Below are 25,057 nucleotides of genomic sequence, written 5' to 3'. Positions count from 1 at the left end.
AACGCGTGTAAGCGGTGGTCCGAGAACCGAGGGTTCTGGAGGCTCAGGGTGAGGCTCTCAAATGAATTAAAAGATGGTTGATGTGACTTAGCCGAGTCCCCAAAGCTGCGGCGGTAATGTTGTGGATGGGCCGAGTCAGAGGCCAGACAGTCTTTCAAGGCTTTGAGGCAGGACTTGAAGAGGCCTTTTCACTCACAGCTCCTGTGAGACCTGACAGCGTTGCGAAGCGGAATAACAGAAAACGCGTCTGGATGCTGAGTCCACACAGACATGTACTGTAGGGTACCACGGCCCATACGTTCAAAACAAGCAAATGACGCCTGATGCCGTGGATGTGGATGAACAATGAAAATCCCTCCCCAGGTGAATGTGAGCCCCTCTCCTCGGGAACAGAAGATTCCGGCGCCGCCGCTCCTCATGATGTTTGGGATGTTTCCCCTCCTCCTGCGCGCTCTCCGCTTCAGATCTCAGTCTAATCTCTTTTATGTCTCTTTGAGGTTTTCCATAATCGCCCCTTCAGGTGCGTAATCCGCCGCCGCCGCGCCCGCCGTTACAACGAGCAGCCGTTTCAGCACAGCAGGTCGACGCAAAGCCGAACGCCGGGTTGTGTTGCTATTTTCGGGACATCTCCATTGTTTTCGTGGCTGGCAGTGAGCGATGACAGCGTTGTTTTCCCAGACTGTGGTCCAACAGAGGGGACGCCGGTTGAATACAGATAAATCCAAATGATGTTGGCAATAGACAGACAGGTCAAATTCGCTACTTGTGTGAGGATCCAGACGATGGTTTAAATGACAGCATGATTATTTGAGCCCGCTGAATTTCACTCTCAGCAACTGTGCAGCAAATGTGAATATGCATGGGCATACGCGCTGTGAGCCACCTGTGGAAACACACAGTCTAACCAACATGTTGCTGGACGGAGTCATAAATGCTGACGGGCAGATTTTGTGATAAATGAAGGGGTTTCCACCAGTTTAGTGTCACATGAAACCACAATAAGACCTGACCTTTACCAACACTTGTCCTACAGTTCCCACAATGCATTTAGTTAAGTGTCTTCACCTGTGTTGCTGGTGTGACGTTCAAATCTCGTGTAGACTTTTCTGCTTCACAGGCTAAAGCTGCACTTTAGTTTTGTCTGTTTCCAGAGTTTCGCAATTATCTTTTCTTTTTCTACACGACAAAAAAAGTTAACATTCGCGTGCTTTCTCTTCGGCACGTCATTGTCTATACGCATCCTGACCAAAATCTACCGTCCATCCACCAACCAACAAACATCTGCGACGGCGTCATCTGGGATGTGGGCATCTCAAAAGCGGCGTGAATTCTGTGAGCGGCAGGTGACCTCTGCCGATGGCTGACGGCGATAGTGAGCAAATGATGAGGATTTAGCAGTGGAACGCAGATTTGCCCCGGACCCCCCGGTGCGCAGTCGGGAGGACCAGCCGTGCGTGCAGCGCTGTTTCCCAGCGTCTCCTCCCCTGTTTCTGCAGTGTTACTGCTTTCCGCGCATCGCTCGTTGCGCCAGAGTAAGAGCAGACTTTCCATTTGCATAACACAACACCCCTCTTTCGTGCCCGCCACCATCCCGCTGCTCGATTTCCATCTTGTCCTGCTCAGTGTGTGCGGTTTGTCCTCTCAATTCGCCACCGTGCATTCACGCCTACTCTCACGTTCCGTCCTCGTCCTGTTCGCTCTTCCCCGCGTTCAGACAGAGCAGCGAGGGAATGTTGCTCCACTCAGTTTGACGCTCAGATTGAGGGATGTCTCAGTAGGAATTGACAGTTTGGGAAGATTTCTGACTGCTACCAGCGGGACGAATGAGGACACAGACAGTAATTTAATTTTTTTTTAATTTTACGCATCAACAATCGCACGTAGCGTGGAGAGGAACCGGCTGAAAACGCATTGTGCTTCTTGCATATTTACCAAGCTTTGCGGAAGGTGTTGCTGCGATGGAACGGAGGCCAATTAATAAGACGGACTAATCCTACGGTGTTAAGTTTGCTGAGGTAGGGAACCTGCCAGAAAAACACACACGCGCGCGCGCGCGCGCGCACGCACAGCGGAGAAGCACAGTGGAAAGCTGCGCGTGAGATCCACGGCACCAGCGCAACAAGGCAGCACCATTACGCCAGCTCGCCGCGTGAGTGGCACAAGGGGTGTCTTCCTCCGTTGAACTGGTGCAGGGTGGCCACGCTGTGCCGGGGTCCAGCTGGGATTCGGGTCTTTCTGTGAGTATGTGTGGAACGGCTGTGCGCACCGAACGGACCAGCCCGCGTCCCTCATGCCCAGCGTACTAATGGGATAATCGACTTTTTCTGCATTTGTAATATCCAGTAATGCAGCTGTGTCACAACCTATTCGCTACAGAACATTTTGAATTGTGCCCAGTGGGCAAGATTTATATGCCGTCCAATTGTGTTGTGAAGTTGGATTCACAGATGTGGATTTTATTTGCGTGGAGATGTGGAATCCTAGGTGGTTTAAAAGCATTTTTTTTTTATCTCCATTTGTTTTTTAAGGCAACCTTTTCTGCCACGGAGCAAAAGGAAAAAATGAGTTCATCTCCTGAGAACCACACTGGGCTGAGTCGGTAGAAACTGCTCCCAGGTGAGAAATTCAGTTTCTTACAATATTAAAAACAGGAAGCATGAGATTTTTTTTTTTGTGTTACGCTCCTGCACGAGAATGCTTTGATTTCAATCTGTTGAGTATGATTTTGATCAACATGAGTTTTTGTGATTTTATAATTGTTCTTGCTTCATTTGCCTTCTCTGTTTGCTATTTTTATCACTTTCAATATTAACACAGAGTCTAATTCCTGCCACCAGAAGAAGACCTTGTCCCACAAAACAACTGCTGGAATCAAAGTGTTTTTAAAGTGTAGCAGCCTGAGACCGAAAACAGCATCTTCCAAACTTAAATCAACAAACATCTATTAAGATGAAAGATATTTGCTAATGCTTGTGTGTCTTAGAATAGCCAACGATTGCACGGTGATCATGAGGCTGAGTTTGTTGGTGTTCACCAGTGCAGGGGGAGGCTTGTGAGATTGTTCAATTTATACAAAAAATGTGAGACATGTTCAGCCTTGATAGTTGTCTCCCATTTTCCTCTGGGAAGCAAACGAGTGTCTTTTATAGTGACCTGCCTTGTTAGCTTGTTGCCAAATCTTGATCTAAGTGAGGAATGTGTGTCAGTGACAGTGGAGGGCGACATCTTTGGTCTCTATAGTGCTTTTATTCCTGCATTCCTGCCAGTTGGAGAGATTCACTTTTACCATAGAAACATCACCCACTCAAAATTTGTGCAGGCTTGTTTGCCAAGGGGAAGAACCAAGGTATTATGTATCTAATCGCATGCTCGTTGCAGGCGCTGCTGTCCATGGTGCTGATGTTGCACACAGCGTAATGAGCAGACAGGTGCTGGGGTGTTGCATAAAGCGAAACAACAAAAACAATCTGTTGGTCATTTATTATTAAGGAATCAAAGGCAATCACAATATAATTCGCCGCAGCTGGGCTGAGCTGCCTCATCCTGGAATGCAGGCTTGATTGGAAGTGATGGAGAACATTCACTCCTGTGATGCAGGTCAGAAAGGAGGCTGGAGGGGGGGGGTCCCGTGGTTTTAATTAGGAATCACCAGATTACGTTTGTTGGTTTTCCTCTCCTCTGTTCGCATTAATGCAGATGTCGGACGTCAGGAGACCATTGATATTGCGCTGTCTCGAATGTTCACTCGGGCTGTTAAGGCGGCTGAGCTGCTGCCAAAAGAGATTGTGAAATTATTAAAGTAGTCCCCTGAGTTTTAATGGCTTACATAAGTGTTTACTTCAGCACTAAACAATGTAATACAGACATGCTGCACTTCCATAAGAAACCTGGCTTGTTTCCCTTTATGTAATCGTATCATATCAAGAGAAGGTTTTTCTAGACTGCCTCAAAACTGCCTTTTTCTGGTTGCACTCATTGTTAGTGAAGAGTATTTTTGGAATCCCATCTAACTTGACGGTACATGGACTGAGTCAGATTTTCCCTCAGTACTACAGGTGCAGAGGGTAACATTTTTACTGATGCTCAGCGCATAATGGCCACATTATACGTGTGGGAGTTTGACAGGGCAGTTCAATACCAGTGACTCAGTGATTAGTAGGTGCCAATATTTCTGGTTTCGCAAACTTAGACCAACCAAATAGTTGGATCCCACGTCATTTGCATACAGAAGTACATGACTGATCAGTTCACCCTTTTCTCATGCGGGCTATTTCAAAAATAGACATGTGAGCGTTGAACATCTGACATAGTGGACGATGCAATCTGTTTCTCCACGTTAGCGTCTTCTTCTGTCTTTCAGAGGATCGAAGCTGCACATGTGACGCAGATTCACCGTCAGGAGACCCCAGCTTCGTTAGCCCACCATGCTGCTGCGCAAACGCTGCACCCCGACCCGCGCTGCACCCGTCTCCCCGTGCGTCTACGTCCCCCTCCTGCTGCTCCTGCTCCCCGGGGTCACCCACCTCTCGCAGGGCAGCGCCGGTGACGGCGACGTCGCCGGCACGCCGGGCAACTGCTCCAGTGAAGACAACTGCTCCGACGGGGTGGTGCTGCCCATGTGGAACCCCCAGAACCCTGCGGTGGGCGATAAGGTGGCGCGGGCCATTGTTTACTTCGCGGCTCTAATATACATGTTCCTGGGCATGTCCATCATCGCGGATCGCTTCATGTCGTCCATCGAGGTCATCACCTCTCAGGAGAGGGAGATCACGATCAAGAAACCCAACGGCGAGACGTCCACGACTACCGTGCGCATCTGGAACGAGACGGTCTCCAACCTGACCCTGATGGCTCTGGGCTCATCGGCGCCGGAGATCCTGCTGTCTGTCATCGAGGTGGTCGGCCATCATTTTGAGGCCGGATCTCTGGGTCCCAGCACCATCGTGGGCAGCGCTGCGTTCAACATGTTTATAATCATTGCCATATGCGTGTATGTGGTGCCAGAGAATGAAACGCGCAAGATCAAGCACCTGAGGGTGTTTTTCGTCACGGGTGCCTGGAGCATTTTCGCCTACATCTGGTTGTATCTCATCCTCTCTGTGTTCTCCCCGGGAAAGGTGGAGGTTTGGGAGGCCGTCCTCACCTTCCTCTTTTTCCCACTCTGCGTCCTGCAAGCCTGGATCGCCGACCGGCGCCTGCTGTTCTACAAGTACGTCCACCGGCGTTACCGCGCCGACAAGACCCGCGGCATCATCATCGAGTCGGAGGGCGACGCCATGTTCACCAAGATGGACTTGGAGATGGACGGAGCGGGGGTGAACTCCCACACGCACCCCAAAGAGGCTCTGGATGGGATGCTGGAGGGGGTGGAGGAAGGCGGGGGGGCGAGTGCAGAGCAGGATCAAGAGGAGGAGGCCCGGCGGGAGATGGCTCGCACCCTGAAAGAGTTAAAACAGAGGCACCCGGACAAAGACATGGAGCAGCTGATTGAGATGGCCAACTACCAAGTCCTGGTCCAGCAGCAGAAGAGCCGGGCCTTCTACCGCATCCAGGCCACGCGTATGATGATTGGAGCTGGGAACATCCTAAAGAAGCATGCCGCCGACCAGGCCAGGAAGGTGGTGAGCTGCCACGAGGCCAGCGGCCAGGAGGAGGACCCCAACACCATCTACCTGCAGTTTGAGCCCTCCCACTACCAGTGCTTCGAGAACTGTGGCTCGCTGAAGCTGTCGGTGAGCCGGCACGGAGGAGAAGGCGGCTGCACTGTAAAGGTAATAGGTAAAGTCATGGTGGAAATATTCATGATGTTCATGGTCAACAATGAATCAGCTTTAAGTGCTCAAGGCATAAACATATGAATATTTTAGAATTTTATTTATTTCGGTTGCGAAATATTCAACCACGCTTGCTCATCTGTCTCCACGCAGGTGGACTACCGCACAGAAGACGCCACAGCCAACGCCGGCTCAGACTACGAGTTCGCCGAGGGCACGTTGGTCTTCAAGCCCGGCGAGACCACCAAGGAGTTCACCGTCGGGGTCATCGACGACGACATCTTCGAGGAGGACGAGCACTTCTACGTGCGCCTCAGCAACCCCCGCATCGTGCACCGGGCCGAGGTCTCGGTCCTGGAGCCGAGCTCCATCGCCTCCAGCAACAGCACCGTGGGCCTGTCCCCCCACGTGCCCCCCAAGGCCGCCCTGGGCACCGCCCACACCGCCACCGTCACCATCTACGACGACGACCACGCCGGCATCTTCACGTTCGAGAGCAACTCCACCAGGGTCAGCGAGAGCATAGGCAACATGCAGGTGAAGGTCCACCGAACGTCGGGGGCGCGGGGAAAGGTGGCGGTGCCCTACCACACCGTGGAGGGCACCGCCAAGGCCGGGGAGGACTACGAGGAAGTGTCCGGCAAGCTGGAGTTCCAGAACGATGAGACCATGTGAGTGATCATACTTGTGTTCCTGCATTTGATGTCTTGTTGTTGCGTCTCATCACTCGATCAAACACCACAGCCCACACGTTGGTGTGTTAAACAGTCCCGCTAGATTACTGTAGGTTGTCTGCTCACCCCTGAAGGATAGAAAGACTATTTTCATGAGTCACAGATACGTTCACTCTGAGAAGTTTCGATCTTGTGGAGGGATCGTGTGGGAGGATATGAGGATATAATTGTGAGGCAGATAATGAAACATAATGGAACACTGTGGCTGATGTACAAGAAGAGGAACGGAGAGAAGGAGACGAGGCACAGAAGTGCCTTTCTATGAATAAACACAGAATTACAGTAACATGGGGCCATGTGGGATTTTTGTGCGCATTAAGTGTGAGGTTGTTGCATTAAAGGCCAATAAAAACTCAGCTCCAGAAAACAAGGGTTGAGCGTGAGAGATGGAGCCGAGGAACCGAAACCTGGTGACGTGCCCAGCGGCTGAAGCCTGATGGGGGGTTGAACATCTACTGGAACGTGTGCACGCGGCGGCGGAGCCTGTGTGACGGCTTCACCGAAGTGATTCATGCGCACACCAGCAGCGAGGCAGGAGGACGGGTGGAGGCGCCGCGCTGTGTGGAGCGACGGGGCCGGCTGAATGATGACGAGTGCACTTGTGGCTTTAGAGTGAAGCGCCTTTCAGTTTATTTTATAAAACACACACACAAATGCTCCGAAAATGGTCAAGTTCACCACAGAACGGTTTACAGCGCACAGAAAGACATAACAAAAGGATAAATGTGTCAGATGAATCTAACTGTGAAGAATTCAGGGCTCGCACGTGTGTGGGTGTATTGTGTAGGTCGGCTGAGTGGGAGGAAAGCCAGGTGAACACGGTGGGTGTCAGGGAGAATGTAGATCCTTCTCTTTACGCTTTCAGTTTCCATGTGCTCATTTATTCACTTGCCCTTTTTTTGGAAGGGGGGGGGGGGCGCTTCTCAAATGAAAGAGCTGCTTGAGCCTCCGTAGCAATTAAAGAGAAGGTGAAGCGAGGTTAAATCCGGCTGGATTCACCTGTTTGTCACAGAAGCATCCGCATGAGCTTCCTGATATTATCTGGACCCATGCACGCCCGCCGCGACGGCCGCATTGCTGCAGGGGAGCGAGGGCCGTGTGGAGAGCAGGGTCCAACCGGGCGGCGGCGTTACGTACCAGAACAACTGTTGAAAAGGAAAATACACGCGCAACAGGGAGCAACAGGAGGCGCCAGAGCCGAGCTCAGCTGCTCCCGTGCTCCCGCAAATAGCAAGCAAAGACTTCAAGGTGTTAGCAGGAGTTCTCTGATCACAGGTGGAGGAAAAAAAATCCTCGTCTCAGATCTGGAGTCAGAATTGCCAGGTCACAGCAGCTGAATGTTGAATTCACTGTAAGATCCCTGCTATGAGCGATAAAGCAGCATCTACTGCTAAAAAAAGGGGGGCAGCTTCTATATTTATCCGCTGCATAAAGGTATTAATCAAAGCCGGATGCAGCCAGAATTTTACATTTGGACTCATTTGTAGGAGCTGGAGTCTACGTTTGTTTCTGCTTTATGCATCTCAGCCGCTCGAGTCGGGCTGAATTTTTCATGAGGTTGTTTAATTTGGAAGCGCTCACTCGATCCTGTTAAAAGATGCAGGTGAAACCACATCAGCGCGGACCCGCCTGAAGTGTGTCGGGTCTAGTGTGTGTGTGTGTGTGTGTGTGTGTGTGTGTGTGTGTGTGTGTGTGTGTGTGTGTGTGTGTGTGTTTGCGCCTCCCAGCAGCCGACTTTGCGCCGGCGCCGCTCTGAGTATCTGCTCAGCGGGCCAACAAAGTTCATCCTTCGGACAGAGAGCCGAGTGTTCCCCGCCGCGACAAACGCCGTGCAGCAGCCCTGTGCTCCACACGCGTGTGTTTTCATTATGGCGTCTTTGTGTCTCTTCGTTCATCTGCCCGTCCTGGTTGACGCGCAAGCGTGCGGAGAATCGAGGGGAAAGGAGGCCACGGTTTTAAGCTTCTGACATGGAGCCAGGAAGGACGGTTTAAAAAGCCAGGCAAGCGGAGAAATAATAATTTAGCATCTAAATTCAGCACTGCAGTAACTAGATTATGATACACACACATAAACCTCAGAGCCAAAATAAACAGGCTGACATACAGAACCATTTCACGTTCTGTGTTCATGGATTAGAGGGAGATCTTCACAGACGCTTTGATGCCTATGTGCAGCTTCCGCTCGCATCTGGCTTTGTCAGTGCGGCAATAGACGCTAGTTGAGGCTGAAGTGGAGAACAGCAGCACTTATATAAGCTAAAATGAAAGGGGGGTAAGAAGATCATTTCTAAAAAGGCGAATCAATACGCTGATATTCTTTGTCCGTGTTGCCCTAACGCAGCCAGGCTCGATAGCACCCTCAACTCCCCGACAAACACGAAGATGTTCTTCTTGTGTGGAGTTGATGTTGTGGGCCGTTATTGGCTGCAGAAATGCACGTAGCTCCGTCATCATAACAAGATTTTCAGGTCTCAAGTCAGGAATGACTTACTGGTTGGGCCCATGGGTGTAGTGTTGGTGCCGCTGCAGAACTGGATGTTGAATGAGGTTTTAATGAGCTTCACTCCTCCACTGACTGTTATCAGTTCTGGCACGGATGGTGCTGTCAGATAATGGCGCAGACTGAAATATCTGAGCAGCTACTGGACAGACTCCCATTTGGTGTCATGACCAAGATTCCCAATTTTCCATCTAGCGCCGCATTTGTGTTTTGGGAAGTAATAGTGAAAACTGAAACTGCGTTGATGTAGATGATTATGTAGGCAGCAGTCGAACCCCCACTTTTATACCAGTTATTGGGTTTGATCCTCATTCCGGTGCTGTTTAGCAAATGTTTACATGCTAACTGAAAACCCATAAAGTCAACAAGGGAAAGGCTAAATTACATTGAAAGGGCCCTGCAGCATGATGCATGTACCAACAGATGTTGGCCTTGAGCTCAAAGTCTATCAGTAACAGTCACACAGATTATCCATCATGGCCCCGGGCCCTGCTGTTATTCCTCCTCTTCTCCAGTGTTCTCTCCCGTTAGCTTCCATTAGTTTGGATTTAATTGAGCAGCTTTTCTTTTATGTACTGTAGCGAATGCAACTTATCGCAGACGGCATCGCGCTGTTCATCATTAGCGGTGTCACAATCGCGTTGTTTCCACTTTCTACAGTAAAAACCTGGCAACCCATTACTGCGAGGCAAAATGATGTTTTATTATCTGCTGGAAGTACGAGGGACATAATTCTTCCCGCGCTGCAGCTCTGCGCTCGCGTTCAGCTGCGCCGCCGTCTCTCTGGAGCTGGTCGAGATTTAGTGTCTTGCTCAAGGACACTTCAGCGCGACAGATATGCGCTGACGCACCAGATCCATGGCTCTTTAACTGAGCGCCACGTCCATCTGACATACACTGCTGGCGTGCATTCTGTATAAATCCAGCCATTGTCTCAGGAGGGCCAGAGCCTGTGCCTTCCTCGCAGGGGGCAGAAATCGGAGGTTGGACCGTATATTATCGCTCATAGTCTACCTAAAGGCAGTTTGGAGTCTCCATGCTCATCACTTACAGCATATGTCTTGACTGTGGGAGGAAACTGGAGCATTCTCTGTAAAATGTGGAGGAGAGGGAAACTCCAAACAAACCAAGCTAAGCTAAAAATGACAGCAGCCTGGTCCAGTCTCAGCCACAGAGCCACACTTTAGGACCAGTGCTTGCTTTTCTCAAGTTAATACTGTATGATTAAGAAATCTGACACAGTAAAATATGATATATCTCGATAGAAGTCATCCATCGATTTCCACCACTTAATTCCTTATGAGCAAACATGCAAACTCCACACAAAAAGGCCCAGGAATCGAACCCAGGGCCTTTTTGCTCTGAGGCGACAGTGCTCCCACTGCACCACCCTCAATAGAAGCCAACTCTGCTTTCTGTTATGAGTTACTGAATTACTGTATGATGTTGCATGAAGCCACTTCATACTTTTCGTAGAGCTACAGTATATTTGCTATGCACTCATTAGATCGAACTCTTAGCAAACATAGCGTAAATCCCAAAATGTTGAGTATAGTTTCATCGAATTCATTCGCTCTGATAAGCTGTGGTAGCTTCTGAACTGCAGGAAACCTAATTAAAGTAATTTTTCACATTGGAAGCACAAAGGAGCTAATGTATTTGCATTGAACCAAGTGAACTGAATCCACACTTGTAAATATAAAGCATGAATATTAATCAATAAGGACTCTACTGTCAAAGAACGGCGTAGCTTAGTCCCTCGCGCCTGTTTTCTAGCTGGATTGGCAACATGTAAACGTCTGTCTGATCCCTGGCAGGTCATTTCTGTTCATCTTGATACACTGCAGCAGCACTCGGTGTGATGTAATATCAAAATGGCCGCTGTGTGAATATAGCCCATAGCAACCGAACTATCACATTTTATATTTGAGGTCTCACCATGATGCTTCAAAGCAAACACACCTGCACATACCGGGCGAAAATACACTTTAGACTGAAGGCTGCGGGCTTTTCTCCCACTGCCGTGACTTACTCTGACACCAGCCAGCCGCTGACGTATCCGTATACCCGTTTAAAATTAAACTTCTGCGCTAGTGCAAAGGCAAAAGCTGTGCCTGCGTGTTGTTGGGTCCTGAGCGTACATGTGTGGACAGAAATAGACAGCCACCCACATATCATTAGGGAGATGGAGGGAGAGGGAGAGAAAAGACTCCCTGTGACAGCGCCGGAGAAGGAAACAGGCTGAGGAGAAGCTGACGGACGCTCACACGCGTCGCAGTTCAAAGTGTGTGTCCTGAGACGCGTTTGAACTTAGTTTAGTGTCCTCAAACCAGATAACAGCACACTTCCCCATGACTTCTAAGTTGAAGTGTGTGGGAGGGGTGTGGGCTACTAACACTAATGGAATCAGCGTTGAAGATGGAGTCCGCCCTCTTGTGGGGTGCTGGGAAAAATACTTTAATACTGTACTCTAGTAATTTGTTAAATCCGGAGTTGCCACCTTCTTATCTAACAGCTCCGATCTGTGATTTGTGTAGGCAGCTATTCAAACGTGTGCAGCAGCATCGGCATTAGCGACGACCTGAGATCTGTGTTTGACTGACTTAACTCGCATTAACAGCTGATTTTAGATGATGAATAAAGCTTCCATCCTTCCTTGGCTCATTGTGTCTTGATTGTTCTGGCTTCAGGAAGCTGCTGAACGTAAAGATCATCGACGACGAGGAGTATGAGAAGAACAAGACGTTCACGATCGTGTTGGAGGAGCCCATCCTGCTGGAGGTGGGCCAGAGACACGGTGAGTTGAGGACAGGGCAATAAAAGTTAGACGCTATTCAGTAGCAGCAGTATTTACTGTAAATCCACTTTGGGGAAGCAATGCTGTATTTGTTTATGGATGACATCATCAGTCCATCTCTGGGGACAGAATTATTCATTCTAACTGGCTGTTCGAACCCACAGATTGTTTGTGGCCCACTCTGGATTAAAGGAACCCTTTAATGAACTCTTTGGCTGATGTCCCAATGCAGGAGACACCAATGATAATAAGACAGCAGTGGGGCCTGAGGACGTGTCCAAGATGGGCTGCCCCAGTCTGGGAGAGCACACCAAGCTGGAGGTGGTCATTGAGGAGTCCTACGAGTTCAAGGTAACTCCCACAGTCACACAGGTTAAAGCAGGAGGATGAAACATATACCTGATTTCTTCCTGTCCAGCAGTTGCGATTCTGCTCTCAGACTTTGCTATTGCGTACAGTTTGTAACACACAAATAAACATCAAGTCACTGATTTTCAAAGCTGTTTTCAGCCTTTTCAATGTGTGCATTATTGATGACCACAAAATAAAACAAATATGAAATAATAAACGTGACACAGATTTCATTGTGGCTGTTGTCGATTGGCATTAATTTGATAAAAACTTAATATAAGTAACTCATGCCTCCGTCAGTAGATTCAGTTTTATTTGTCTTTTTATTCGGCCTGAGTAATAAAAAAAAGTGGGAGCTTTGTATAATTTAAGCATAATGCCGCTTTAATGGCATCCTCCATCCGTATTGATGCCAAAATAAACCGAAATAACGCTGTGTCCAGTTTTTCCCTGTGCAGCGAAGTGCTTTTATTGGACCCTTTGTGCTCATCAGGGTTCTTACAAGTTCGCACAATGAAAACCCTGAGTCTTCATGACTGAACTGGCCTTCATCTGTGTGTCTGGCTCCTTCGAGACCAAATTCAAGCTGTGGTCTGATATATTGCTGATTCTTAGGGCTCTGGTGTCATGCGCTGATGACGTGTGGCTCTATTTTCTGCACTGAATGGAGCTTTAAGCTGGCAAAGTGCATTCTTCCTGAGGGACGGGGGGTTATTTTCTGCCCTCATCTCTGTCGGTGACTCAGAGGAGAGACACCCTTAATTCCACCTTAAGACGCTGCATCATTGCTCCCAGCCTAACGGGTCTCTTTGTTTGCCCGCAGAGCACCGTGGACAAGCTGATCAAGAAGACGAACCTGGCCCTGGTGGTGGGCAGCAGCAGCTGGAGGGAGCAGTTCGTCAGCGCCGTCACCGTCAGCGCGGGTGAGCGGCAGCGATTCACCCGCTGGTGGCTCGGAGCCCGGTGCCGCGGAGGGCCAACCTGCCTGCCGGCTGGCCCTCGCCCACCCGCTGCCGCGGAGCCGCGTTTGGCAGATGTGTTTTTTTATGTAATCCCAAATGCTCCGCTTTGACATGGGCTGAATTATTAAAAAGCCTAATTTAGCACATAATGAATGAAAGCGCTTTTTATACAGTACGTTTGTGCAATTCTCTGCTTATTTGCTGCATCCTTTTAATCTCAGCAGTCAATTAAAAATGCATGAGCGCTGGTGATTCACCATAAAAACCAAGCGGGCCGACTCTGCCTGAACCATTAATTGCTGTGCGGAGCTGATGCCAGTGTAGGTGGCGTGTTTAGAGCCGACTTGGGGGCCAAGAATGTGTCATCTCGTCATTATGCTCCCTTGTCTCTTTCTCCCTCGGTGAGGTCGCGTACACGCAGACAGAACGCGTGATCAGTGAGCGATCGCTGTAATTAGACAATTAGATTGACGGTTAGAAAATGTTCAGCGCCCAGGCCATGCATCTCCTCTCTGTCCGTCTTCTCTGCGGCAGGCGACGACGACGAGGAGGACAGCGGCGAGGAGCGCCTGCCGTCCTGCTTCGATTACATCATGCACTTCCTGACAGTTTTCTGGAAGGTCCTCTTCGCCTTCGTCCCCCCCACCGAGTACTGGAACGGCTGGGCCTGCTTCTTTGTGTCCATCTCCCTCATCGGCGTCCTGACGGCTGTGACCGGGGACCTGGCCTCGCATTTCGGCTGCACCATCGGCCTCAAAGACTCCGTCACCGCCGTTGTGTTCGTGGCCCTTGGTACCTCTGTTCCAGGTGGGTTTGCCTGTGCAGTCAAAGCAGCTGCTTAGCGTAGCCTCTGCCTCTGCATGTGCTGTCAGAGGACTCCCCTCCATAGATGATGTGTTAGACCCTAACAAGTAGTAAACAAAGACAAACCTGCTTCCTGTTCTGGCTAATTGCGTTTCCATTTCCCTAGGTTGCTCAGAGTCCAAAGTCTAAAGTCTTAACTAGGTTAGTCAAGGGTACAGTATCTGCTGATACGATACCTGAAGGATGACAGCTGGGACTGAGGCTAGGCTAATGGACGAACTGTTCCCGCTGGAACACACTTTGCCAAGAATCCGACCGAAACTAATTCATAACAAGTTGAAGGAATAGTTCAACAATTTGGGAAATGCATTCATTAGATTTCTGGCAGGAAGGAAGATGAGAACATCAATATCTCTCACAACGGGGGAACTGAAATCTCCATTACAGCATCTGCCTACCAGCTCCTCTAAAACTCACTAATTACCACAGCATATTAGCCAAAGGAGTTTTCTCACCACAACACAAGCACAAAGTTATTCCTAATAATGTCGAAGAAATGTGTAGCAGACATAAAAACAATAAAGTCAATTGTTTTTTCGTCTTTTAAACCGTGTCCCTGGTGGGAGTGTGATTTTCTTGCCTATCACCATAGAAACAAGGTAATAAAACCAAAAGTATAAAGGCAGCGGTTCTTTACAACATCAGCAGCGTCTTTCTGCTTTCCATTTCGCTCTTCCACAGACACCTTTGCGAGTAAGGTGGCCGCCATCCAGGACCAGTACGCCGACGCCTCCATCGGCAACGTGACGGGCAGCAACGCGGTGAACGTGTTCCTGGGCATCGGCGTGGCCTGGACCATCGCCGCCGTCTACTGGCACACCAAAGGCAAGGCGTTCGAGGTGCAGCCGGGCTCCCTGGCCTTCTCCGTCACCCTCTTCACCATCATGGCGCTGCTGTGCGTCCTGGTGCTGCTGTACCGCCGGCGCCCCGGCGTGTCCGGCGGCGAGCTGGGGGGCCCACGGACAGCCAAGCTCCTCACCTTCTTCCTCTTCCTCTCCATGTGGTTCGTCTACATCCTGCTGGCCTCCCTGGAGGCGTACTGCCACGTGCCTGGTTTCTGAGACAGAGGGACACGACTCCTCTCTTTGTTTTTACAGTCTGAATGTGTTCTTTTCTCGGTTTTGGTCTATTTTCACTACGGTTTATAACTATTTCTATCATTAGTTATTGATACTGCACAATATCTGACTGATTTTGACACTTTGGACCTTTGCTACCATCCACTATGCTGCGACGCAGTGTGTTCCACCGGACATTTATCTAATCACTGCAGGCAGCGTAAACAGCATCAGGCCTCCACATGTGAAACTGCTGACATCAGGTTCTTAGTTTTTAGGCTGAAGATTGAAGTAAAACAAAAGGTTGTTTAGGAAAATTTGAAGGTGCATGTGGTGACATTATACCTGACATTGACATGAAAAGAAAATCATTAGTTTGACTGAAATAACCTGTAAAACATAATTGTGTGTTGATATTTATTATTGGATTGATGCATTAATTATTCATTGTATATCATGTAAAAGATGAACATTGTGTTTGGGAGTTTTGTGGACGAGTATGTGGCGTGTTTCATTTTGCACGTTATCAGAGTTTCTTGCTAGTCTATTTTAAACTACTGGCCGTTGATGTATTGATGTGTTTCTGTACATGTGAGTCACAGCTGTGTCAGAGTCACTGCCCGACGCCTTCTCCGATTAAGTAAATCCTATGAGCACATTTTTAATAGGAACGTGTGTGTGCGTGTGTGTGTGTGTGTGTGTGTGTGTGTGTGTGTGTGTGTGTGTGTGTGTGTGTGTGTGTGTGTGTGTGTGTGTGTGTGTGTGTGTGTGTGTGTGCGTGCGTGCGTGTGTGTGTGTGCTCTCCAAACACATTGTATAAAGTCCCATCAGTGACTCCACAAACAGTAATTTCACAGAGGGCACCAGTTTTCTCGTCTGTCGCACAGACACTGAACATTTTTCAACAATATCACTTACCGGAAAAAAGCACAGCCGAGAGCGAAGGCTCACATTTTAAATTAGCTCACTATAGGTGGAGTGAGGTCCTCGTCACGGCAGCCACCAAACAGGATCTTTAGGAAGGAAAGGTGTTAATGTACCATAATTGATGAGAGTGTCTCCTTATGTTGCAAAGAAGTTGATATTAAATTTTGTTTTTTATTTAATCTAGAATTTGTGGAGCCATATTTATTGTAACAGTAATACACTAGACTATTTATATGACCAACTTTAGTTTTATTGATATGCATGTTTAATGTACAAAAAGTGGAAATAAATGTTTGCTGATTTATGACGCTGTAAATGCCTTGTTGTCTTGATCTCATGTGTCAAGAGAAAGTAAAACACAAGAATGCACATTCTTGTGCATCAAGGTGTTCAAATACAAGTGACATTTTCTATTCGTTAGAATCCATAACAGACGTGTTATTGGCAGAAAGTGAATGTGAGAGGAGGTGCAGTATTGCAGCAAACAGAAGACATAATTCTACAGACCTAAGTGACCAAAACGAGTCAAACATGGTTATTGTTGCTTTAATCATTTTAACAAACCATGAATTCCTGTTTTTTCTGTTGAGCACACTGCCTCCTACTGTCTGAATTTCCAATCCCATCTGCCCTAATAGGACTAATAAACTGAAAGTGGCTCCAACCTTCGTACAACCCGACTGATGAGCAGTTACAGTTAATGGGTGAATGAATAATTAGTGAGTATTTTAAACAGATCACACTTAATCTTCAACGTGAGGTCTGTTTTGCATCAGGCTGTAACTGTCTCCTCTTGGGACCAGAAGAATTAACAGAACTTTGGCTACAGACCATGATAGCCTCCTCATTAGACGTGATTGGATATGTGGCTTAGAACACTGTCCCTACATGAACGTTGTTACTCTGAAACACAAAAAAAAAATACATTTGTGTGGGAAATTATATCAATCAACAGATAAAGAATAACTAATAAACAGCACATTTAATCATGTTATAAGCTTAATGGAATACTATAGATTTCACTGATGATATAATAGCTTCTTTTTTGTTTAATGCTTGATACAGTATATGTCATAGACAGAATACGTTTTCAACAGCTAGATGTAAAAAATGATTTTTATCAATAGAATTGGAAATACCTATTCATTTCTAATGTTTAACCCAGTTGAAGTTGATGATTTCTCTAATCATGAGCAGGCTTAGATGATCAAAGGACGGAGGGCAGCTTGATGTGGGTCATTTTGAGAGACCTGTGTGGGATCTGTTTTTGCAGGGCTTCAAACGGCCACAGGAAGTCACAAGGCAGACAGTTTTAAATTGTTGTTGGACAGTAGTTTTATACATAACAAGTTTTATAACAGTTTTCTGCTCAGCAGGACCGCACTGTCAATCATCGTTTCTCTTTCTGAGAATAGAAATGTGTATTTTTTGCAGTCAAAAAAAGCCATTAATATAAAACATAAAAACACCACAAAACACACAAAGTGTGGGAGCCCTTGCGCTAATAACTATATATATATATATTTTTTTTATCTTGAACGGTGTATTTTATTTTTTCTATATTAGTGGCTTTACTCGTCACCACGCTTCCACCACTGGGAGACAGCTCGAGTAACTGCGCTTTAGCATGTTGCTAACGTTAAAAGCTGATCGCAGGCGAACTGTGTGCAAATGAGTCGGCGCGTTCCTTCATTAGCATCCTAGCATCCCCCCCCGCGCGCGCGCGACAAGCCCGCACGTGCTGCGTGCTCGCGCCTGAGCCCTTCATCCCCCTGTGTTTCGCCATTGGCCTGGGATGATGTCATCCACAGCGGAGACAATACAGCCCACCTCCCCGTCACAGCGTCTCCTCACACGCGCATCGCGGCTCGGAGTGACACACGCTCCGACGTGACGCCGGCTGAGTTGGCCAAGCACACTTCCGATGACATCTCTCTATTTATCAGCTCGTTTCAAGTGGAGCGGAGCTGTGCCGCGTTCACCCCAACCCGCTCCTTTACGCAGCCTTTTTCCATTTTCGCACTGGGGCTGCACGCGCAAGCGAGCCGGCAGGGAAGGTGTTACACATCTGGATCATACCAACACGTCGGCTCGCGCTACTCGGGGCCACGGCAGACATGAGGACCTCTCATCCCGCTGCGCATAAATGATGAACACACTACGGGGCTGCCACTTTTGATGTAAGTGATGTTTCTGTTTTTAGTTCCTCGTCGTCGGCCTACATCCCGAGAGCACCCCCCCCCCCTCCCTCCAGCCAGCAGCCCGGTGTCATTACTGCTGTTACAATAGTGTTGGTCCGGTTTAGCTCAGCACAGACTCACCGCTTTCTGAGTGACGCCTTTCGTGCATTTTAATTGGCACTTAAATGAATCAAACCTAGCATCCTCGCGTTAAGCGCCGCTGCCCACGGGATGTCAACAACTGTTATTGTTTGCCACAGCAAGCGTCGTGTATCGTACTGAGGTAAATAACTGCAGATGTGTTTAAAATGCCAAGTGCAGAATAATATGTGAACCATTCAGAGATCTGAACCAATTGCATGTTTGACTTAGTGACTAAGTGCAGGTACAGGCTTGGTGCGTTGGGCCCTTTCGTCCCCATGAGCTTCATATCTTATTGTGGTAAAGGTTCAAACACACTGCAACGAATGTGCGATTCAAAGTGCATGAAGACCGAGCAGCGCGCCACCTAGCGGCGCTGCAAAGCACCAGCTAATAGATTTTCCATTACAGACTCGTAAACAGCAATGCAGAGGAGGCATGGCATTATTTATAGCTGCTTTATTTATGCCTGCAGCTGTGCCGATGGGGGACAAAGCAGAGGGGATGATTTTGAATTATATTTTAAACAGCCTGTGATTTATTGACATGCCTTTCATAGTCAAGCCTCAAGTCTGTGTCCACATCGTGAGCTGTGCACAAATGCAGCAGAAACAAAGGGCAGATGAAGTAATAAACGTGTGTCTGCTGCGGACAGGCGAAGCAGCAGGCTCACATGACTATGGTTATATTAGTGCATGAAGCACATAATGACTTCAAAAATAAAAATTACATTGATTGCAGCTTCAATGGGAAAAGACCCGCTTGTGGTTTAGGTGAAGCTTCTACCTTGACAGGGAATACAAATGCTGTAGATCTTAAAGCAAGTAACCTATAGATGCCTTGGGTCCAGTTCAAAGCTGATGCGGCTCAGTAACCAGTGCCACACTGATCACTTTTGTTCTCAGATATTTGATGGTGACATGTTTTTTTAACTAAAAGGAAAACATCCAATCTAATGATTGATTCAATAAACTAACTAGTCCGTCGACAAAAAAACTAGAAAACTAAAACTACTATGCATGCCTCCAGAGCCACGTGTTTGTTTATGTGCTGTTGGAGAAACTGGTGACCTTTACTGGTTGACTGCCAATCGGCCAGTGCATGCTGGGATAGTCTACTGCCCTACATGTTTGTGGCCGCTTCCAAAATGATTTCTTATTGACGTCATGCGGGAATATGAGACACCCAGACCTAGAAAAGGAGCGATCTGTCATCCAGGTTATAAAAGGAGACTATGAATAAAAAAAAAATTAATGCAATGTTAAATGTTTCAAATTCAGTGAATTAAACTATGAGTTGTATAGGACCGGAGATTAGATCATTTTACCAGTTTAAAGTGTGTAGCAGGTGTCAGTGGGGCACTTGACAAGCTTAACACGTCCTAAGAGGCTATAGGTGAGAGAAAATCTAAAGGTCACCCAAGACTTTCTAATGACAAAAATGACATTAGACAAGAGAATATGTGATTAGAGTTTAGAGACCTCATACGTTTGAAACGCACATCTCCGAACATGAATAGTGATCATTTCACTGAGCATCTCTTGTTCCAAATGTTGATGCTGCAGGCTGAGTGTGTTGCTGAGGGACACGCTGTCACAGCTCTGGGGCCTTTCATGCCCACTCACGCTTTCTTCAAGGTTTTCATCCAGGATACGAAAACACAAGCTCCAGAGCGGACGCCACAAACAGCCTATTGTTGGCAGGCGGCGACTAACAGATGTTTTTCTTTTTGTTTTACTGTGTGTGGTTCAAGTTGAACCGCACGTCGAAGGGAACTGGATCGATGCACGTGTGGTTTAGAATTTACCTTCAGAGCAAAGTGAAACAGCGATTTGACAACGATGTTGTTGTTTCTACCTGTGCCAGACACGTGTCGGCACCGGCAGCAAACATTTTAGTGCCGTTCCACTGCCAGCTGATCACCATGACACTGTGCTTTTTTAAAAGATAATTCTCTAAAGGCTTTGAAATACCTTCAAAGCACATTCTGTCTCCTCTTCTCTGTGTGTGACAGGAAACCAACCAAGAAATGTTCAAGTCTCTATTGTTCTTCACTGAGAATCACAGGTTATATTTCTATCTGTTCACTGTGTAACGTGGCCTTTATTTATTGTGCAGCGCTAACGGCACCGTCTGTTTTCACCTATTAAATATTAAAAGGAGCGTAGGAGCCGATCAGGCCTGGGTGTTTGTGGCCCGTGCTGCTCTGTGTCCTGACAGCAGGTCTTTGTCCCGGAGTTAAATGGGTCCTGACAGAGCGGCGCGCGGACAGAAGGAGTTGCTGAGTTTCCCATCACGCTTCCCACTCATTGGTCGGCTCGCGCTGCTGCTTCCATCACTTTCCGTCCGCTGACGCTGGAGACGAGGTGATGGAATCATTCTGACTTCCCCTCACTCGCCTGTAGTGGCGCGGGCGCTGATGAGACAGCGAAACCCGAGCACATTAAAGGTGGAGATGCGTTTAGCGAGAGGCCAGTCGCAGATCAGCAATGGGGTCGATTGGAAGCCGATTCGCGTCAGTGCATTAAGTAAATGAAGAGCGTCACGTCAGGAACGAGGTATTGTAACGTTTGAGGATTTCTGAGGCGACTGTGTCACTTTTGCACCCCTTTTCACGTCAGTGTTGATAAAACACGGTGATTTGAGCATCTGAGTCACGTTCATTTGCTCAGTTCCGAGGAAATCCTGCCTCATTAGATGATTGACTTAAGTCTGATGAGCACGTGAGTCACAGTGACGCTAGTTCACCGCTCTCTTCCTGTCTCAGCTGAGTTCTGGCTTCATGCGATCATTCGATTTGCATCTTGTTTGGCGAGCCGCCCCCTGTCATTATGCAGGAGGGGACTGACTCCGCTGCCGATCCCCATGTCCAAGCATCTCACCTCGGATTTCAAAGAGGAGACTGGACATGATGCTCTGACACTGGAGCCAAAGCAGAGCACTGTCGTTGAATGGGACCCCCCCCCCAAAGCGTTGGTGGTCAGCCTTAGGTATATTTAGGGTTTAGTAATACATCAGAGCTTCTTGCTGTTTGCTCTGGTGCCAAGTGAAGCTGGAATGTTAAAGTGCTGATGATGCTGAGAGTCTGCTGCATCTTTACTCATTTGTAAATGAGCTTGTTCTTACATGAACACTGACAAAGCCATTTCCCTGTATTTTAGACTCCAACACACGTTACACTGGCAGAAGGGAAAGATGATGGACGGGCGGAGACGCATTATTTTTTGTCTGACCTGCAGCACTTTGACCCACCAGACTCTGAGGGTTTCATCAGCAATATGATATTCACAGCAGACGTCTACAACGTCTGCCAGGAAACTCAGAACAGCAACATGATTTAGTTATTAACTGTGACCATGGAAAATAGTTAAAATTAGCTTAATGCAAATATATTTTTCACTTAGAATTCCAGCCCCTTTCTTCTGTGCACTTTCCTGCTGCAGCTGCTTGGAGGACGTGTCTAAATGTGAACATCCTGACATCTTTGTCTTTTGTGACCAGTTGTTGTTCATCTGTCTGACAATATTGTGGACGTGTGTATTGTCCTTTGACAGACACAGCCTTCTTACTGCCTTACTGCCTTCAGCCTCTGGTAATGAGTGACTCACATGATTCATTTTCGTCCCATCAACTATTGCAAGAAGTCTTTTTTTTAATTGGGATGAAAGACAACATCTTTTTCGGGCAGCGCTGAAAGAGATTCTCTAATTTGAGCCATTTTAAGGCCGTGCTGGAGCAGCACGCCTTCACGTCACTGCAGCGTTTTGCTCCCGTGTTGGACCGTGTGGGTGTATAGGTGCGAGGTGAGGTTGCCGTGGGTCTCGCCGTCGCCCTGACAACCATGTGCTCCTAAATCCGCGCCTGCAGCTGGAGACGGACGCTGCTCCACGCTCAGCACCGATCAGAGGCGTTAGCGATCCTTGCGGTCTCCACCGCACGTTCCACACCGTCTGCATGCATTGAACTCACCGTCACTTTGATGGAATATATTACGCGTGTTCAATGACACGATTGGAAGCACGCGGGTGATGCAGACCTTAGTCAGGTGCCTGGGAAAGTGTTCCGTCGTCCGGAAGAACATTGATGTAATGTCCTCGTCTCTCCGGCGCCAGCCTGTGGTCGTAAAGCTGTTATCTTTATTCTGCTGGTGGGGTTCAGTGAGCTGAGGAAAGGCGCCATGACCCCCCACCACCACCACCACCTTGAGCTCATGCTGCTCTCACTAGCTGGAACTGAGCGGTATTTAGCTCTTTTAAATATTTCTTATCATCATTCCACTTTCATGTCTTAGAACTGTGAAGCAGCTAAAGCTTAGCATAATTTAGCCTTCTCCTCAAATATTAATACGCCACTAATCATGCACATATAGTCTCCATCGTCCTCTTTTTTTATTCAGCCTAAAACAAGTGGATCAATGCTTATAGATGAGCTGTTTCCAAAATATTGACAATCAATAGGTTAATTAGTCAATAGATCATCCAATGATCCTGGGTCAGTACCATCCTGATTATTGTTTACTTTATGAAACACTGCGTGCAGGCAGATTTTACAACACCAGCGTCCAGTGTGTTATCTCCAGAAGTAAAAGACATCTTGTGCAAATAAATAGCCCTCAATCAGCTATACTTGCATACTGGTAGTTTGGAAGTCTGGTAGTGGATCATATTTCAGCCCACAATGCGCCAGTTCTCCAAGCGTTCTGCTTGTTTTTCTGTCTGACTGGCTGCCACCTCAGAGGCAATCTGTTATCTGGCAATTGAAGCAATTAACAAGGGGGCGATTATGAAAACTGTCAACTCACAAGCTGAGAAGTCTGTTTCTTTGATTATGCAGGCAGCAGTTTCCTAATTTGCCGAGCTTTCATCCAGCGTGTTGTGCTGTTCGTCTGTGACATCGCAGTGCAGCCGACTGGCACAATCCACATCGTCCACCGAGTGTGTTGGGAGGACAGGTGCTTTAAAGCCTTTTATCAGATTTCACTACTGGGACCGATTAATTACACTCAACCAACTAGAGTAATATTAGAAACACAAAGCAGATTAAACACAGTTCTATTTAATCTCTTAATTAACACAGCTCACACTATTTACAGTTCTTGTCTCATATGTGACCTCTGCACTTGCTCTGTTATAATAAAAAGTACCATCATTTTGAAGCATTTCTCAAAGGCATGTGGACATTTTTGTGATCACTTCCTCTATTTCCTTTCTACGCTCAGCTCATTTGCATTGGCCTCTGCGTGCTGCAGCCACGACAATGACTGAGCGAAAAGGCCACTAGCGAGCCTTCAGTTTACAGTGTGTGAGAGGAAAGTGATCAGAGTGATAGTGACTTCCACCATGATAAATCTGGGTCAATGTAACCCCCACCCCCTCCACCACAGGCAAGGCTGGAAAAGGGGAAAAAAAGATGAGGATACCATCACCAGACTCTGAGCGTAGATGTGAGCGCGGGGACACTGGAGCGTGGTTTGCTTTCGCGATGGGTCGGTAACTGTGTTGTGCTGGAACTGAAGGCGATGCCAGATTATTTGGACAAGTTCCTTCCCTCCCTGTAGTCTATGCGTTACACTGCCCCCCCCCTGCCTACCTCCTCTCTGTCAGCCAGTGTTGTCCTCACTATCTGTTCCTCCCAGATTTGACTCTGGCTCTGCTGCTCCCTGAGTGATTCTACATCATTATATCCTGAAAGGCTTAAGCTCACAATGAAAATCCACCCTAGCAAACACAGCTGCACAGTCGGACAAATTATAAATGTTAAACAGCATCACCAACAGAAAACTGAAAAATCTGCAGAAAAACAAGTACAAAACATTAATAGACAGGAAATCAAATCACAGCTTTACCCGACTGAGCTGAACAAACATCTCAGATTGATTTTACCTAACAGTGTGTGTGTGTGTGTGTGTGTGTGTGTGTGTGTGTGTGTGTGTGTGTGTGTGTGTGTGTGTGTGTGTGTGTGTGTGTGTGTGTGTGTGTGTGTGTGTGTGTGTCAGGGTGGATTTTCACTCATCCATCTTAACTTTTCAGTGACGCCTTATAATGAATGTGCAGAATGAATACAAATGATTCATCCCCTGCTGTCCAGTAACTGTTCCTTAACTGTTCCTTAATACCATTAATCATGAATCCAATTTAGTACAGCAAAAAAATACTATGTATGTGTTTTAATATAACATGCATATTTATGAGTTGTGCTGTGTCTCTTGCTGTGTCACGGTGAGAAAGCTCTTCTCCAGCCGAGTTACATTGTTGTGTGCGTGGTGACCTTCTGTTTATACCATGGCAAATGCTCATTTACAACTGGCCCAAGGGACTCTGGTCATTTAGTTTGTACCAGAGGCAGGATGAACAGGCTGAATGTCTGGTGGCAGGAAATGTTTCATTTCAAAAACATTCTTTAAAGGGAAGAACCCAAAGAGTCATTAGTTCACTGCTGTGGCCAAGCAAAAAGATATTTGTCACAAATTAGATGCATTAGCAAAATTAAAAGTGCCCACATCGCTCAAGCATGGGCACGCGGGGCATGGCATAATTCAGCATGTTAAAAATCAATTATGGCTGAGCAGCCGCTGCTGTAGTGGATTCAGCAGGGTCTTTAGCTGTTGGTACCATCAGCTATGACTTCATGTCATTGTTGAGAGCGAGCTGTCCTCAGAGGCAGCAGCTCGTTTGTGACTGAGCTGTTAAGCAGCCGCACTGTGATCAGGATTAGCAGGGATTATCTGCAGCTAACAGCAAACAGGTGCACTCTTACACATTTAGATTAG

The 25,057-nt window shown here is 47.5% G+C and overlaps 1 protein-coding gene across 3 annotated transcripts; it reads left to right on the top strand.

Annotated features, from left to right (window-relative positions):
* The first annotated feature begins 296 nt into the window (after positions 1 to 296).
* Positions 297 to 16,283, top strand: slc8a4a (solute carrier family 8 member 4a). Of its 3 annotated transcripts, none has more exons than XM_029172762.3 (9): positions 297 to 1,532; positions 2,529 to 2,616; positions 4,361 to 5,771; positions 5,928 to 6,445; positions 11,699 to 11,805; positions 12,038 to 12,156; positions 12,980 to 13,079; positions 13,653 to 13,925; positions 14,664 to 16,283. In XM_029172762.3, the coding sequence occupies exons 3-9, from the start codon at positions 4,425 to 4,427 to the stop codon at positions 15,041 to 15,043; spliced, it is 2,844 nt and encodes a 947-aa protein (XP_029028595.1). In that variant the 5' UTR covers positions 297 to 1,532; positions 2,529 to 2,616; positions 4,361 to 4,424; the 3' UTR covers positions 15,044 to 16,283. The 3 variants fall into 3 exon arrangements, with proteins under 3 accessions (XP_029028595.1, XP_029028594.1, XP_029028593.1); XM_029172761.3 differs by lacking the exon at positions 297 to 1,532 and adding an exon at positions 1,546 to 2,015; XM_029172760.3 differs by lacking the exon at positions 297 to 1,532 and adding an exon at positions 1,546 to 2,237.
* Positions 16,284 to 25,057: the final 8,774 nt, after the last annotated feature.

The sequence above is a fragment of the Betta splendens genome, chromosome 14 (assembly GCF_900634795.4).
Source record: "Betta splendens chromosome 14, fBetSpl5.4, whole genome shotgun sequence".
NCBI lineage: Eukaryota > Metazoa > Chordata > Actinopteri > Anabantiformes > Osphronemidae > Betta > Betta splendens.
Note: the sequence above shows the minus strand (reverse complement) of the source record. Positions and strands in the feature narration are given on the sequence as shown.